At 40.0% G+C, this 18,731-nt stretch overlaps 1 protein-coding gene across 6 annotated transcripts in view; it reads right to left on the bottom strand.

The window, feature by feature from the left end:
* Positions 1-1,313: 1,313 nt before the first annotated feature.
* Positions 1,314-18,731, bottom strand: part of Dom (domino helicase) — a 38,692-nt gene continuing 21,274 nt past the window's right edge. For 4 of the 6 annotated variants that reach the window (XM_071719409.1, XM_071719410.1, XM_071719408.1 and 1 more), the window contains exons 22-26: positions 18,252-18,624; positions 17,630-17,826; positions 17,293-17,407; positions 16,619-16,978; positions 11,067-16,455 (exon numbers count right to left, since the gene is read on the bottom strand). In XM_071719409.1, the coding sequence (XP_071575510.1) occupies positions 13,390-16,455; positions 16,619-16,978; positions 17,293-17,407; positions 17,630-17,826; positions 18,252-18,624 (4,111 nt within the window). In that variant the 3' untranslated portion in view covers positions 11,067-13,389. Of the gene's footprint in view, positions 5,608-5,805; positions 6,172-6,338; positions 7,161-7,337; positions 7,623-7,822; positions 8,314-8,597; positions 8,758-9,163; positions 9,200-11,066; positions 16,456-16,618; positions 16,979-17,292; positions 17,408-17,629; positions 17,827-18,251; positions 18,625-18,731 lie in introns of those variants that run through there. The other 2 variants (XM_071719412.1, XM_071719413.1) reach the window with 2 other exon arrangements.

Below are 18,731 nucleotides of genomic sequence, written 5' to 3'. Positions count from 1 at the left end.
GTACATCGCGTACGTTGAATATTACAGACGTACTTGGCAGCTACAGTTGCAGCAGGGTTGTAAGGAGACGACGCATAGCCTATGTATTTAATGATACGCGAAGAAAAGGTTTTGGGTAGCACCATTTTCGAATCGTGATAAACTAGTTTTTCTTGGCGTCGGTCCCGAAGTTAATATTGGAGGACATACGATTCCACAATTACTTTCGGATGACCGCAACTCAGTTGGAAGAATTGTTGGGCATGGTTGGACCAAGATGTCGTGTTTTCGGCGTTCGGCGTTGCTTCGCTAAAAGTTCAACACAGTTGAACTTTTAGCGAAGCAACGCCGTAAAGCCAACTTGACGAAAATTGATGGAGTGGGGGTAAAACGCTGGCTTTTCTTCGCTCCATGAAATTGCAGCTTTAAGCTGAAATTTCACGCAAGCGAAGAAAAGCTAGCGTTTATCCCCACTCCACCTCACTGTAAAGCCAGCGAAGAACAGCTAACGCTATCGCCTCTATCTTTTTCATGGAGCGAAGAAAAGCTGGCGTATTACCCCTTCACGCAATGCAAAGTGGCATTGAAAAGCAGAGCTAACGCTACTTAACCTAGAAGAAGAAGAACTACGCATAATAAAAATGGAGTACTCCAATTATTATAGACAGTACATCGCGTACGTTGAATATTACAGACGTACAGTGGCAGCTACAGTTGCAGCAGAGGTTGTAAGGAGACGACGCATAGCCGCTATAGCTGCTATGTATTTAATGAAAAAAAAAGAAGATACGCGAAGAAAAGGTTTTGGGTAGCACCCATTTTCGAAAATCGTGATAAACATAGTTTTTTCTTTGCGTCGGTCCCGAAGTTAATATTGGAGGACATACGATTCCACAATTACTTTCGGATGACCGCAACTCAGTTGGAAGAATTGTTGGGCATGGTTGGACCAAGACGTCGTGTTTTCGGCGTTCGGCGTTGCTTCGCTAAAAGTTCAACACAGTTGAATATTTCTTTTAACACGTGTCAAGGTTCCTGCTGGCTTGATTACCAAATTGATTTCCGCGTTGACAGTACACACTGCGTCACATTTGGCAAAATTGTGAACTTAGAAAAGCGATCCAAAACGATCCGACAACACGAATGTTCTCTACAGGAGCCTTAAAATAAACAAAAATATTCATGATAAAAAATTTATGACAAATTATTCATTACAGCAACATTTTAAATGCTACAGCTGAAATCACGTATCTGAAACTTGATAAGACTACACATTTTAATTAATAAGTTGGATATTTATAATTTTGCTTAAAAGAGAAATAAATCCTTATCGGTTGTTTGTTGTTTCATCGCTTTACGAGATTTATTTTAGCACTTATGATACACAAATTATACATACATATATACATATATATCGTACATACGTACATACAGAGGGTGTCGCAAAAAATCGAAAAAAAGTGTTATTAAAAAAACGGTAAATTTTTCATGTAACGCATTCAAAATCGATTCTACAAATTTGTTTGATATACGTAAGACGTTCTCTTAATCGACACCAAGCGTACAGGGTGAGCGTTCGCTCGAGAACACTTGATCGTAGTATCCCTCACTTATGTGAAAGGAAACGCCGCTTTTTCCCTTCTCTCTCGCATCGCTAGGCTTATTTAATCGAAGAGATATTCAGAGGTTCACATTCAAACGGCTCGCCTTGTACGTAAACGGAATGAAAACCCTGTATTGTATCGCATGTGACTTTATAACGAGCCTAGTGTAAACGCCGCGTAATCCTCGGAGTAATTTTACTATATTCTACGGTCAACCATAAATACAGAGATGCATACGGCGCGGCGATGCAATCCTATAACTCTTCAAAAGACGTGTAAATGACGAAACGCCTAATTATCTTTCCAGGTCTCTTTCAGACGTCGAAGAAGCACTTTAGATTTGTTAAACGCTTAAAAAACATCTTGTTGTTTTCATTGTTACCCAGGTGTCCTAGACCAGGGATTTGTGCACGCGGAATGCATAGCGCGATTCTATGTCAGAAGAAGTAATCTTTTCCTTCGGCAAAATACACACACACACACACACACACACACACACACACACACACACACACACACACACACACACACACACACACACACACACACACACACACACACACACACACACACACACACACACACACATTCGAGCAGTAGTTTTTAAATAAAGACAATTCAAATCTAACGAATGAATGCTAAGTGTCTGAGCAGAATAGCTGACTTATAATTTCAAGACAGTGTTTTATGCTTTAAATCTTTGTTTTTAGCAACGCACAATACTGTCTTGTGTCTCAAGTCTTAAACGAGTGTACAGAGTGTCAACATTGTAAGACTTGAGACACAAGACAGTATTGTGCGTTGCTAAAAACAAAGATTTAAAGCATAAAACACTGTCTTAAAATTATAAGTCAGCTATTCTGCTCAGGCCCTAAGTTATATACGACTTACTCGCTGAATGTGTACGTTATTTTACTATCCCTCTAAAAATTTCATTCCGTACGTATGAACTCTAGGGGACCACCTGTATAAAAGACGTTCTAATGTCCATTTCTATCAATGCAGATTAACTTTAATCTCGGCTTAACTTACTTTTGCTTCCTCATAGAGGAAGCTTTATTTATCTTTTCTAGTTTTGAAAATTAGATAGAAAAAAAAAGGAAGTTAAACCGAGATTAAAGTTAATCTACATTGGTAGAAATGGTTACAAGTCTTTAAACTTAAACTTAAATAAGTCTTATTTTTAAACGATAAGCTTCTCCTAAACATGTGAGGTATCCTAATTTACTATTATTCTCAGGCAGCCTTTTAGACATCTTCTGAACATTTGCGTTACTTGAATTAGTTATTTTGTATAGTTTTGTCGACGAGTTAAGCGTATTTCTTGAGGCTAATAGTCCGTTTCCTTTCTTCATAAAATAAAGAAAAAAAAACAAAAGAAAACGAAAGAATACATCTGTACAGTGCGCCAAGCATCGTATTGGGGTACTCCCTCGCAAAAAAAATATTGTAACAAGTTCTAACATTTAACATCGTAATATTTATACTTAATGCGGAGAGAATCGCCTAATCCGACAGCCTGGAAACATTTACGAACGAAAAGCAAATATATATATATATATATATATATATATATATATACTAATGAATTGAATGATCCCACTACATGATTGACATAAGCATTGAAACGACATTGAAATCTTAACCAACAATTTTCATTCATAAAAACAAACTCCACATAAAAAAAAGTTAGATAACCACCCATAGTTCCTATACAAGATTATTTAAATGACCAGTCGTGGATATAATATTCGCGCAGGATCCTTTTTAAAAAACGTATACTTATAGCATTTGATAATTAAAAAAAAACCTGTTATCCTCGCAATATAAATATGTTTTATAAGTTATTTTTAAATTAACAATATTCTTCTTATAAATTTAATTAAAGATGCTATGAACGCGAAAGTTTATACGATACAGATTTGAAATAATATGTCCTACGTTTTTGCAATTTACAGTAATAACTCAATGTTTTTGTAATAATTTAAGAAATTGTTTTTTTTTACTTTAATTTTCTTATGCTTTCCGTTAAAGATCTTCAGTATTTGTTTTGTCATTGTTTTTATATAACATAAGAGTTCATAATTGTCAAAATATATTAGTTCTTTGTGCAGACAAAAATAAAATAGCGATTTTAGCGATATTAGTACGCTGAAACCGATTCGTCCATTTGTCATAAATAAACGCCATTTGCTGCGTTACGTTATACAAATCATACCATCAAATTTACGGCTACTCGCAGCAAAGCTTAGAATGCTTTAATGTGTGTTACGCTATCATTATGTCAAACTTTACTTTCACTTACTAGGATTATAATGTTAAAAGAGAAAAACTGAAATTCGAGTGCTCGCAATGTCGAATTGAAGCTGAATTGGGAAAATCAGAAACTGAGATATTCTAAATGTTTATAGAAAATATATTATTTTCATGATAGAAGACCTTATTGACAATCAAACATTTCATTATTGGGAAATTAATATTTTTTTTGTTTGGTGAACTAATATTTTCTACTTTATTAATTATCGATCCAAGACATTTGAATCTATATTTCTTTTCTTATCTTTATAGTTGATCGAAAATACTCGAATCAATACTTTACTTTAAATCAATTCTCGTTATCAATACCACATATCGCGATTGATATTGCATACTTATTTTTTTCTACGTATATTATAAAAGAAAAGATATTCTAAATCCTTTACATTGTAATATCCATGGATGTACGAATATCTGCAGACAGAGCGTAAGTGCTGGTCTACAACCTTGCTTTAAAGAGTATTTAAGCTCTAAGCCGTAAGAAATTGACCAATCACAGTGGAATATGAGGAAAATACTCGACTGTGATTGGTCAATTTCTTACGGCTTAGAGCTTAAATACCCTCTAAAGCAAGGTTGTAGACCAGCACTAAGAGACTCCCTTGGACGAAGGGAGTGAAGCCTGAGGAGTAAGGAAAAAAATCCATCGCGACTTGGTTGATCAGATTTAGCAGTATAAAACACACGATATATGTAAACTCAGGAGGTTGATTACGGTTCTTGAAACGAGGTGAAAATTACAAAAGTGAACAGATTTGCTAGATTTCGATCAATGAAATCACAGATACTCTAGTGAATTTCCTTACTTTTGTAATTTTTACCTCGTTTCAAAAACCGTAATAGATCCCCATATCTATTTTCATATTTCGTGGCGTTTTGACCGAGGCATTACTGCGACTTGAGGTTATTCCGTAATTAAAAATAGTGCCCCTGGAATAAAATAAAACTTTTATTCTATAATATGCCGGATTGTTGTGCGAAAGACTGTAAAAACAAAAGAACTTAAAGTTGAAAAAATAAGATTCAGTTAGAATAGGAACGAGAGCGTACTCCGTGTCATTAACCGCTCATATCATGCCGTCATCATGCCATATGGTTGATCACATCAGTTACAATAGACTTTCAATCTCTTTTCCTCTTCCAAGCTTCAACCCCGCGGAAATATGCTTCAGATATCCGTACGCATGGTAATATCTACAAGATTTTCGCTTTTTAACCCGCAAAACCAATCTGGTTTCTGAATTTTCCAATACAATTTCAACGATCGCCATTCAATCGTGACAAAAAGCTATTTCGGTTGAGCATCCTGTTGGGTCTGTTGCTGCTGCTGCTGTGTCTGCTGTTGCTGCACTTGCTGCGTTAAGGTTTGCAATCTCACTTGACTAAGGACAGATGGGGAGGCCAGATTCGAGGCGGAAGTGACACCTACACTAGGACTGGTACCTGCAGCAGCGATGGAACCGGGAACTGCGGTACCCGGGCTTGGGCCTGAACCGGGGCTAGGACCTGAACCAGGACTTTGTCTCACCGCACCAGCAACCGGTTTCCCTTGGATAGGCGTGGTCTGTCGTAATTGAGAATTGCTGGCGGTCACCACTTGAATGGTTTGCTTCAAAGCTGCGGGCGCTACTGGTATCACACGAGTCTGCAACGGTGACTTAGCCAGTACGACTTGGCTAGCCTGAGATACCGATTGTCCCGTAGAAACCTGCAATTATATTATAAATTTAGGTCTAAAAATGTTTAATTGATTTTTTCAGATTTTAATAATGATTGCGTTATAGTCCGCGAGTAATTCTACAATAGATGCCTGAGGAATCTAATAGAACCAACTTCGTAGAAATTTTTTAACGTAACGACCGATACGCAAAACTTGAAAAAAATCTCTGTTTATTCATTTACGTACGTGGGTAAATTGCTGCATTGCCGAGGGCTGCACGTGTTTCATTACTTGATGAATTTGCTGTACCGTCATGGTTGTAGGTAGCGATTTTGTGGGTTGCACGATGAGTTGCGTTTGCACGCCAGCCTTGTTTGTGACTTGAGCCAGTTGCGCGACCTTCTGCGCAGGCAGTTTCCTCTGCGTAATGATCTGCGGATGAAGCGCGAGTTGACGTATCTGCTGGGGCGTCGCGGTGCGAACACCCGCCACGTTAGCTGTCTTCACGAGCGTCGCCACCGGAGTACCACTCGCGGAAGTGCCTGCCTGCTGTACCTGCAAACCGGCCGGAGCAAACAACTGCGCCGTTGCGAGTCCCGTTGGCGTGGGTACCTGCAGCAGAGTCACCCAGCCGATTACTCTTGCGATATAAAATTGTGTTTAATTTTCTCTCTTTTTACATACAGGATGAGTGATATAAACTTGATCATTTTAGATTTCCATACCTGTGAATATTTGTATTATTTTCTTTAATCTTGCCTCCTTATTAAAACACTCACCTGCGCGACTCCAGCAGCAGCAGCCTTTGTTTGTTGATGTAACGTCTGCCGCTTCAGCAACGCAGTCATTTCAGTGTCGGACATTGTCCTAGTCATTGTCGGTTTGCCCACAGCGGTCTGCCCCGTCACCGCGCCCGCAGTGCCTACGGCACCGATACCTTGCTTCATCAAGGTAGTCGCTGCTGCTCGCTGCTGCACCGCCGCCGTGGTCGACACCGCGACAGACACTTTTTGACCGCCGGCAGCTTGAGCCTGCAGTGCTTTAAGCTGCTGTTGCCGCAGTAAGACTTGCTGCTGCCTGAGGTACATCTGCACTGCCGCTGGGGTCTTGCTTCCCGACGTTGTCGTGGCCATCGTGACGCCTACCAGGCTTCCCTTTTGGCCACCCGCCGCGCTAACGGAAGTTTGACCCGCGGACACCAAACTGCCCGTCGCGATTCGTTGAGCGGTCTGCTGTATATTCGCCGACGTCGTTCTCACGTCCTGCATTGCCACTTGTCCAACTCCAGGTCGAGCCTTGACCACCGTAGTGGCTGTTACCGTTGTAGCTGCTACGTTGCTCAAACTCACGCTAGTCGCAGCGACTTTCGCGTTGGTTACCGTTGGAATCGCTTGGGACAACTGATGAATTTGGGACGCAACGGAGTTTGCGCTCGCTTGCTGTCCAGCTTGTTGCTGAGTCTGTTGCTGCTGTAGCTTCAGCTGTTGCTGCTGTTGGGCGGCTTGTTGCTGCTGCTGATGCTGCAGGAGTCGTGCCGCTACCTGTTGTTGCTGTTCCGGGGTTAAAACCTGTGACTGTAAGTCTCGGTTAGCGAACATCTCCTAGAATATATTGAAGCAACGAATAAATACGGTTATAATTTTGATTCTGTGAAGTATTCTTGAATGCAAATGTCAGATTCAAGGTAAATTAAATATTGTTAAATATAATTATTTTCTATCAAATTTACTTTGATCTAATAGACGAAAATGAATTTTAATTTTGTCTCTTATACTAACTGCCTTATTGAGCTTCTCCTTAGCAATTCTATCAGCGCGTCGTGTAGCAACTTCAATCGGCGTTATTGCATTGTCGATCTGTACTTTGTATTCGGCTAGGACAGCGACGTTCGTGGGATTTTTCATCACTGGATTCATGATGGGCGGTTTCACGGTGGGCGTTCGCTTGTTGGATACGGACTTCATGATTTCATACCTCTGACTGCCCATCGCCGTAAAAGAGCCGTTTCTGTCTTGATTGTGTAATTGCGATGTTCTCATCGATCTGCTGCTCTTACTTTGTTGCTGAAAAAAGTAAAACAAAGATAATATTACACGTTCATATTACGGGTTTACTTAATACTCTTTTTTTGTTACAACAGATAAACAAGTAATGTTCAGAACAAGATTACAGTATAGATAATTTTTGCAAGAAATTATGAATGTATATGCGATATTGCCGATATTTCAGTGCTATCGTGCTCGTCGATACCAGAACTACATACATCGGAGACCGGCAGCGTTTTGTAAACACTTCCCTTCTGTTTCTTCTGCTTCTTCGGCGTGGTGTCGTACAGGAGCTTGCCCTCCTCCCTAGGCATTATTACAGACTCGTATCTTCCCCTGCAATGCTTGGGTGATCTGAATAAACGCGCGCCGTTGTTGATGGTATCGGCAACCATGTCCCAATTGGGTGTGTGACCGGGCGAGAGGATCATCGTGTTCAGCGGTAAGCTCTGGTAGTTCTGGATGGAATGCAACAGACCCCATTCCTCGTGGACTGACCAGTCCATCGCTTGATCCGGTTCCGGTGAGGTCTTGACGACGTGTGACGAAGTCTTCAAGACCGGCATCGGTGGACGCACGATTGCGCGATACTTGTACAGCTTCATGTCACGGCGCATCTTCATTAATGCTGGTGACGGCCGATCGAAGAGCGATCTTGGTGCGTACACGGACTCCTCTTTGTGCCGCATCATCTTCGCTGGTCGACAACCTGCGACAAGAGCAACGTTAAGCTAATCGAACAAAAGAAGACAAACATACGTAGCGAAAAGTTGTTAATATTTGGTCATTACTACAATTAAAGCGTTGAAAATATAAGCTAATTCGGTTGTCTAGAGATTCATTTTCTTCATATTTATTGCAATTACAATTATCACTATCATAACAAGTTATAAGACAGCAACTTTGACTTAGTTGGCCTTAAAATATATATGTGTATCGATCGCCATTAATTTATTAAAGAAAAAAATAATTTATATCTACAAACTGACTTACCATCATCAGTGATTTCGATCCTGCTCCTGTTTCGTTCCTTCTTTACGTAAATCGGTGGCAGCTGAGCCTCTGTCATAGGGATATTCTCATACAGAAATCCGAGAGAGTAATCGATATATACATCATTATCCGTTGTAGGAGGAGTCGGCGGGCACCACATCTGGAAGAAGGTTTGATTAATCATATTCTTCAGAGGACAAGATCAACAATTTAATTCTCTACTACTCTGTTACATTTCATTATTAATTGAAAAGATGCATTTTTATCTTTCTCCAGAAGTATAATATATATATATACTTTTTCAATCTCAAATGTATGCTGCATCTATTTAGCACTTTTATAACGAATAACTGACCTCATCTGTCACAAAATCATATGAAATTATTGCTTTTTATTCTTTTACGGCATAAATAATAAAGCGAAAGATTAATAAAATATATCAATTATTATAACGCAAATTATAGAATGTAATTAATGAAAAATAAATGAGTAACACAATGTACACTTTTAATTTTTTGTAAATTTGTTCAGTACTTAAGATAAAAATCGTATTATTTTGTACTTACTGGCATTTGCTCCATCGTGTGTTCCGACAACCAAATCTGCAAGATGTTAAAGTTATACGTGAGATATCATGCAATTCACGAGAGAATTCTCGCTCTCATATGAAGTCCGTCTCTGTATTCGCTAAATTTAAGATGTGCTATCGACACGTTTTTACACAGTATAGCTTTAACTTTCGTGTAACCAACAGACCTTGAAAATTTTATCTTTAAATCATGAATAAGATTAAAAACTGAATTTCATTAATTAATAATATGACGATAATATTAATATATACGGGGTGGGAGAAAAGTATGGAAACCCTAAAAAATCTCGAAAACTATAAGTTTTACAGAAAAATGTTTCAGACAAAAGTTGTTTGGTTTCGAGGGGGCCATAAGATGGTATCATTGGTTTGACCTTGGATGGTCGTTTAAAGCTCACGTAAACGACACCTTTAATTTCTTAAATGAAAACCCCTATTTTTCAATGCATATTCTTGTAGCTAATCTCGAGAGCTTTTCAAAACACTATAATAAAGTATTTTTTCATTAAGAACTTTCGGAATTATGAGGCTTGAAAGTTCTAGTATTTTGACATAAAATACAAAATATCTTGTAAAACATTAAGTTTTCGGTAATGTTACCTTAATACTTTTATGCACAGAATAATGAGACGAATCAATTGGTATGAAAAAAAGGCACAGTTCCTTTAAGAAAAAATATGTAATTTGCAACACGCATCTGCATACTTTTTGTGCACCTGCATAAAGGTGTTGTTTACGTGAGCTTTAAACGACCATCCAAGGTCAAACCAATGATACCATCTTATGGCCCGCTCGAAACCAAACAACTTTTGTCTGAAACATTTTTCTGTAAAACTTATAGTTTTCGAGATTTTTCAGGGTTTCCATACTTTTCTCCCACCCTGTATAACAAAAATATAATAACAAATAATTTCGAGACTACAGAAAGACGGACTCGACAAATAGCTTCCAACAAATAATGAAAATAAAGAAAGAGAGAAAGGAGGGCGATATATTAATCTCCCCTGTATTTTCGTTCATTTCTAAAGAGATTAGAGAAATATATAAATTATAAATTTAAAAAACTTTTAGTTATATAATATCGAGACACAAAATTTTTCGCATTATTCAATTATAATAGATTTTAAATTAAAAATTTTGTTTCGAAATAAATTCAAATATATTTACTCAAAATAATCTCACTTTTTGAGATTATTGATTGAGTCGAGTTTTATTCTCTAGGATATATTTTATGTCAAATCTTAAAAAGCTGTAGTAATAAATTTCTTCAAAATTCTTCTAAGAAAACGTAAAATTTGCCAAATGATTTATCATAAAAATAAAGGATGGGGCATCCTGTAGACGCTCAAAGGTTCTCGTTCCTCTCATTCTAAAAAAAATATCCTGAGAAAGAGTTCTTCACGATATATTCCTTTACATCTATTACTGCGTCATTTACTTTTACGTATGCTATGTACATATACGGAATGAGAGATACACATAGAAAACGCATATAAATGCCACAAATAGACGCAGTAACGTATAACATATCTCACTCATGTGCCTGCTCATATCTTGTTGCGGACTCCAAGTTTGGAATGGCAAAGGCAGTGTTTTGGTGCCATTTTAATGGAACAATCTTATTGGAGCTCTTTTTCTCTCTCTTTTCTTTTTTTACGCGTACTATAAGGTACATGTATCTTCTCGAAAAATGTGCGGTCATGATAGCCTTGCCACACCAAACTGACATCGAAAGAAAAAAGTCGTTTCTTCACGTTAAATCGCGATTAAATATAAACAAGCACATTGAGCTGAGAATGATTTGACACCAAAACGGAACTGAACCTTTGATCGACACAGACTTGGAAACGCATCAAGAAATAAGGGTACACATTTCGATATAGCAAGGAATATCTCGTTTATTTTTTTTTCTTCTTCGAACTCTCGCTCGATCATACAAAATACAGGCACGCAACTTAATTATTACTGTGTGTATGTGTGTGTGTGTATGTGGCGGGAGGAGGCAAGTGAAAAGGGCGAAGGGAGGACATCCTTATGCATACACAATAATATATATAATATATATATGCATAATATATATTATATATACACACACATATATATAATATATATTATATATACATAATTATAATATGTATATATAATATAACAATCAAGTCATTGTTCTGCGAATTACGTAGCTCAAGAGGCGGCACGATTAAAAACCCTTTCTTATTTTGGCTGCCTCGATACCTTTTTCGAGTACTATAACCGAATCACACAACTGTCCATTATTTCAAATAAATTATTATCAGAGCAAATCTTTTCCAGACTCAAGTAAAATTCAAATTGAATTACTGAAATAGCGAAAAATAGAATGGGATCGAACTATGCGCTTCGTTCTATACTCTTTATATTATTCTTATCACGTCTCTTGCTCTTAATTCCTGTCGATATATGTATATGTGTATGAATAATTTAGTGTGGCGCACTAGAGAATCGCACTTGACCAACATCAGTTCGGTTCTCATTTCTAATATAATACACTCGTCCATTTCGCTCATCACGCCGTTTATATAAATCGCTAGGCATATGTGACTGAAAATCTGCCTCTTGCTGCCTGCACCTTCCCGTGCATTTTAAATTTAAACGGAACACATTCGCATAGGAAAATAAGGGAACAAGGTAGATTCAAGATCGTGAAGGTGCAGCCAGGAGAAACGGATCCACTTGATATCTTTACAACGAATAAAGATGAGATGAGGGGGCAGCGAGCCAGAGTACAATTTACAACGCTACAAATATTACACGTGTATTATCCGGTATAACCCGGAGGAAACACATTATCGTAATTATATCGTGATTATGTACAAGAGGATGCGTACTCGTGTCCCACATTAACGCCGAGCGTGTCTATTTGATTCTGTCTCATTTTTCTCATGCGGAAAGCATCGTTTTTTTCGCTTTTAATTGTTTTCACGTAGACTATCCTCCAAAATTTTCCTTCTGTCACATTTAAAATTTGTAATGTAACTTTCTTCATACGGAATTTTTCTCACGTGTAATGCTAGAGAGTTCATCTGAAACTTTTCTCATATATGTTTCTTATAAAATTTCCCTCCCATAGAAATTGTACACGATTATTCTGAAAGGAGAATCAAATAGCCACTGAGCGATAAACGTAGGATAAGTACGGGCAAAAGACGCGTTATCAAACGCGCGATTAATTACAGGCGTTTCTAAAAACCAGGTTTAGATTAGTCCTCATCACATGAAGCTTCTTATTTCATATATCCCTCATTAGAATTCTCTCAACATTTATTATTAACTTAATTATTAAATAACAATTTCTCACGCTTACTTTTTATTTACTTTTTATTTCTCTATGAGAAATAAGCTGATAAATAATTAAATAAAAAAATCTAAATAATAACAAAAAATCAGTAAATTGATCTAAATTAAAATATGCGAGGAACTTTTACAGTTCTATCATAAATTTTCAGACAAAAAAGAAGAAGAAAAACAGGATATTTTGTTCTTGCAGCTCTCATTAATTGCAGAATAATTTTATCTTTTTTTAAAATTAACTTTTTAATTTTATCTTTACTTATTTCCAAAAATTTTTTATATTTTCTACAATACATTATAATCAGTTTTTTTTCTTTATATAAAAAACGAAATTTATTTAAGATGCATCTAAATCAGGCCTGGACAACTCCGAGCTCCACGACGCTTCTCCTTTTCCATCCACGGAGTGGGGGAAATGGGTTTCTCCGCTGAATGAAGTTTAGCAGGCATGACTAACTTCATCCAACAATGGAACCCCTTTCCCCCATTCTCCGTGAATGGAAAAGTAAAAGTGTCGTGGCTTCGGAGCTTCAAGTTGACCGGGCTCGATCTAGATCTACATGCAAAAAAATAAATTCTTTACTTTTCAATTCTTTACTTTTTTCCTTCTCGATGCTATTATGCAAATAATGCACAAATATTAAAGAGTATGCGCACTTTTATTTATCTCATACTGAAAGAATATTAATGAAAGAAACATCGAGATAAGAGCATCACGCGACAAATGCTAAGCATAAACCCGGCATCACGCGCATAGTAGGCGAATAGCAGACGCAGTAGTAGAGCAGTAATGTTTGACTGACTGGTCAAATAGCAATTGCATTCCCGATAGAATAACTCGCGTCGTCGATTACCACAATGATACTTCAACGTGGCTCAAGATATCGTGATGCTCTTCAGCCTTTCGGACCGTGTCGTTGCGACGGAGGAAGAGGAGGACGAGGAGGAGATCTGCGAAGAGCGAGGTCTCTTCTGCGACGGATCCTCATCGCTAACGTCATTAGAGCCGTCCTCGTCTTCCAGCGAGTTCGATACAGTTCTGGCGCGCTTTGCTTCCCTACGCAGCCTTCTGGACTTGACGTCGGACAAGTCGCAGCTCTCGTGATCGGCCTCCTGTTCTTTCAGCGAGTCTGACAATCGAGCGGAAAATTCTTTATCCTGGATCTTCGTCTCGCAATTGACGTTGGATTTGGACTGACCCGATGAGGTTTTACTGCTGTTATTCCTCGTGTCTAGACTGAGAATCGCCACGACTTTGGCCGTTCTTTGAGGCTTCTCGTTGGACAGCGATGTGTTCGCAGTGTTCTCGCTTTCGCTACTCGTCGAGGGGGTCCGCATGTGTTTAGCGCTCGTTTTAAGTCCGCTCCCGGAAACTGGAGAGGACAATGACGACGATGCCGACTTCACCGAGAGGGCGGAATTCAAGAGCAATCCCGAGCGCGTCACCCTGGATACTTGTTCATTGCTGTGACTGATCGATATGCTAGGTCGGGGTGTGTCCGGACGGCGTCTCGCCGGACCCTCCTTCGAATCCGGTGGTTTCATCGGCGGTATCGATCTACTACGTCTGAATGGCATCGGAGGACCCAGCAGGCCGTTGTCCTGGCACTGCTTCGAGTTCCGGGTCGCGCACTTCTCGACTCGACCAGGCAATACCGCGTCGGCTCTCGCAGAAAAGTTTACGGTCGCTACGGACCTCGTCATCGGTCGCGGAAGGGGAGTATCCGGTCGTCGTCTCGGGGTTAATTTCGATGAATTTTGCGTCGTCGTCTCGTCACCGCTAACTGGAGGTGGAGGCGGCGTCCACGAGTGACTTACCGATCGCGTGATCCTGCTCTGTTCTGCAACTGGATGCTGCGAGTTGTCGGTTCTTCGCGTTTCCTGACCCGTTTTCGTCTGCGAACTACTTTTATTCTCCGATACTAAATCGATCTTGTCGTTCATCAATCGCGCGTTACTTTCTTCTAAATGATTGACATTTGAGGGAATTTTTGAGCTGCGAGTCGTTACACCTCGCTGAACCGTGCTATCTACTTTTCGTATCTTGCATTTGTTGGGTTCGTTTGAATTAAATTCGCTTTTTGCCAAAGGCATTAAAAAGTCGAGCGCATTCGATGCTGTGTCACTTGTTCCTTTTTCCGCTACTTGCGGCAAAGCGTTTAAATTTTCGCTTTTCGAATTGAGTCTCTGATCAGACTTTTGCACCGAGGCTATCGCTGATTCGGCGTCGTCATTAGCTTCATCGCAATTGTTCTTGTCTTTATCCTCAACCGCGTTACTACAAGCATCGTCAGTATTTACACTAGTCTTAGAATTTTTCTGCACAGTAGAAACGCGGGATATCGCGACCGGTTTAGAAGCCGCGTCAACCGCATCAGGACTATCGTTTCGCGATGATTTAGAACGCAAAAGGGGAACCGAACGACTCGAGGGTGATTCGACGCTCCTGTCCGACTCTTTTGGCGCGGCAGCGGTCAATTTCCCTCGCACGTTGTTACACAAAGAATTGACTGACGCACCGAATTCCGACTTAGACTTGACCATCGTCTCCTTCGGACACTTCAAGGGTGCATCCGGCTGTACCGTGCTCGGAGGAGACCGAGAATCCCTCGCGCTGACATTCACGTCGAGATTCTCCGCGTCCTCATTACGATTTACTTCAGGCTCAAGCTTCTTGTAGGTCGTAGATAGCATTTTATGCGAACACCGCGTCACCTGAACGGAGCAGACCGTGATTAAATTAGTACCGTTCGTGATCTTCTCGTCACTTCTCTCTTTCTCTTTTTTAACATTTTGACCGTCCATTACATTATCAGAGGTCGATTCCGCTGTTTTCGTTTGGTTTGATTGCGTTTTGGCAACCGGTGTTGTTGAATCTACCTGATCATCGACAGATTGCTCCGCGTCAGAATCAGTAACATGTTGCTCCACTCCGTTCGAATCGATCGAGGACACGAGATTGCGATCGTCCTTCTTTGGATCTTTCTTGTCCTTCGACGAATTTTTGTCAGTCTCCATCGCTCCCGTCTCGGTGATCTCGGTTTTTGGATTCTGGTCGGAATTGGTGGATACCTTAGCATTCGCGTTGACCCGAACGCTTCTCTTACGACACAAGTCAACTGACGAGGAGAGGGTTTCCTCCGACTTTGCGCGATGAAATTTCTTGCGCTGCCGTCGAAAATTCGGCTTTACTCCGGGCAGGATCGGGCTTACATCCAGAGTCCAGAGATTGATCTGAACATTCCCACGAGATCTGGTGCGTGGACTATTTAGATCGAAATGATTCCGGCTGCACGACCCAGAACCCGCCAGGCGGCCTTTCCGTCTCGAGAAACCTCCTCCTCGCTCGGAATCGTCGCGATTGTTCGCTCTCCTGCCCTCGTTCCCTTCGTCGGCCTCCTCCTCCTCGTCGCTCTCTTCTCTTTCTCCGTCTCCTCCTTCATCACCCTCTCCTTCCTCCTCCTCGCCCTCATCCCCTTGACTCTGACTCTCCGTGTGACTCGATTCTTCATCAAGACTATCCTCAACCACGTCTTCCTCCTGTGACTCCGAATCCGAGTCCGATTCAGTACTAGTAGTTTCGTTTTCGCTCTCCGACGACAATTCGCGCGCGCGTCTCTTTCTACTACTGCCACGTCTACGCAAACTTCTTCTACTCGGTACCATTAGCCTCTTACTAACTAATCGCCTGGAACCGCCTTTAGCGGCAGTGCTATTAACCTGATTCTGCGCATCCTCGCGGCCAAATGTCAGCGGCTTCTCGTCGTCGTCAGCGAGCCGCATGCGTCGCTCCTCCTCCTCGCGCAGTGCCCGCAACCGGTCCAGCTCCCACTCCTTCTTCTGCTCCTCGAGCTCCCGTTCGGCTGCGGCCAGTTGTGCTGCGGAGAACGCACCTTCGGACTCCTCGACAAACCTCATGGCGTACCGTTCGATCGGAGTCAGCTAGATAGAAGATTATAGAACCATCAATCGAAGAGTTAACATTAAAGATTAAGTGACAAGCGGCATGAGAGATAAATAATACAATAGACAAAGTGAAAAGGAAAACGAAGGCAATGTAACTGACCCAGCGAATCGACGAGATTTCAAAAAACGTTTGACCTACCTGAGAAATCAGATTCTGAACTTCCTGTTCCGCCTTGCTGACCTGCGTATCGTCTTTATCAGCTTCTTCCAGTGGAATGTTCTCATCAAACTCGGCAAGATCAGCGACAGCTTCTGCTTTCGCGGTCTTCGCAGCCTGAACATCAAGGTCTTCCTCAGCAGCGGCGAGAGCGCTCTCAAGAGCGCCCATCGCTGCCTTCTCCTCCGTATGCTGTCCTGAAAGACTACTCTGAAACGTTCCTGCTGCCACGTCCTTGCTCCAGGCCTTCTCTCGATCCCGATTTTGCTCGAGCACTTCAGCCATACGCGCTGATGCATCGTTCTCCGTTTGATCGATGTTAAACAGGTCTTGAATGGTGGACTGTAAATAACCTCATTGTTACACAAAAAGTAAATTAAATATCTGGTTTTCAAGAAACTTAATATATTGCCAAAGATAACAATACTTCGCAAATCAAAATATTATTTTTCAGTAAATACCATAAATTTTGTTAAGCTTGAAGTAGTATCGTAATTAAAAAAATATTTTAAACTAATTATAAAACAAATAAAAGAACTTTCCTTAAAAACTTTCATATTTCTTGTAAAAGTGACAAAAGAAAATTATTTCTGGCTAATAAATAGAAATAAACAGTAATATAATTCGTTCAGGTCAAATTCTTATCGAGCACTTACACTTTTGAAGTACGCAGTGGTGAAATTGCCGCCTTCAATAGCGAGGTCTCCTAGCAATCGTTTCTGATTAGCCTTCTTCAAAATGTTCTCTTCAACAGTCTTCTCACTAACTAATCTGAAATGTAAATCATTATAATCCTTCATTATTATCCTCTTGTCGTTACATACACTAATTCGAACTGCCTATTTTTGCAACATGTAACAGAAATTATTCTAAATATTTATTTTTAATATTAATACAATTAAATATTTTTTTATCAATAAAATATCCTACGTTTTAAAAATTATTAAGTTATTTTTTTCTATCATATTTATATTATTAATTCGCGCTGTGTACCTGTAGATATGTACATCCCGCGTTTGTCCTATTCTGTGGCATCTATCTTGCGCTTGGGCATCCATTGTAGGATTCCAATCGCTGTCATAAAATATTACTGTGTCCGCCCCCGTCAGATTCACGCCGACACCACCAGATCTCGTCGATAGGATAAAACAAAATATTCGTTTATCGCCGTTGAACCTTTCCATCAAAACCTGCACATAGAATCGTGATCTATTGAACCCATTGATATCTTCCATTTAATTTTGCAACAACAATGTGTCTTGCATGTATAAAATTTTCTGTATTTCTTGTTACGCTCATAAAATTAATCGTTATATGTATACCTTTCCAAAACTTCAGCAAAAAAATTAATATGCTCTCAATAATTATTAAAATTTCAAAAGATCAACAGTTTAAAGGACCGTCTACAATAGCCGTAAAAGTAAGACGTAAGCAGTAAGCTATTGACTAATGGGATTTTTACAATTCAAGAATAATCGACTATGGTTGGTCAATAGCTTACTGCTTATGTCTTACCGCATACTCTTACGGCTATTGTAGATGGTCCTTAAGAGTTTAAATGTTCGTGCAATAAACTGCAATATTATAGTATTTTGTTAATGGCACATCAAACTACCTGACGTTGATCCACCCTAGTGGTGCCGTCCAATCGCAGATATATGTGTCCATGGAAATTCAAAAAGGCTTCTAATACGTCCAACATTCTGGTCATCTGTGTGAATATGAGGACCCGATGATTTCCAGATTTTAGCTTCCTCAACAGACGATCCAGCGACTGAAGTTTGCCGCAATCATATTGGATCAGTCTGGGATCAGGAAACTGTGTGAGCATAAGGCCCGAAATCGGATGGAATAGGGATAATTTCGGCGACAGTTGCCGCTGCAATTCGGTCCACAGACGCTGCTCGCCCCACAGCTTGTGCGGCGGTGGATGAGACACATGGAACCGAGGTACTGGCGCGCGTACAGCTGGTACGTAGACTACATATCTGCAAGTATATCGAAAAACAAGAAAAACTTTATTCAATTCCAGAAAGGATAGCGATCTGAATGGCAAAGACAGCAGAATCTTATTTTTCAAAAGCTTAATTTCAAA

This window comes from Temnothorax nylanderi, unplaced genomic scaffold (genome assembly GCF_030848795.1).
Source record: "Temnothorax nylanderi isolate EJ_2023f unplaced genomic scaffold, tnyl_v1.0 TNYL_tig0292_pilon, whole genome shotgun sequence".
Classification (NCBI taxonomy): Eukaryota; Metazoa; Arthropoda; class Insecta; order Hymenoptera; family Formicidae; genus Temnothorax; species Temnothorax nylanderi.
This window is presented reverse-complemented; position numbering and strand designations above follow the sequence as displayed.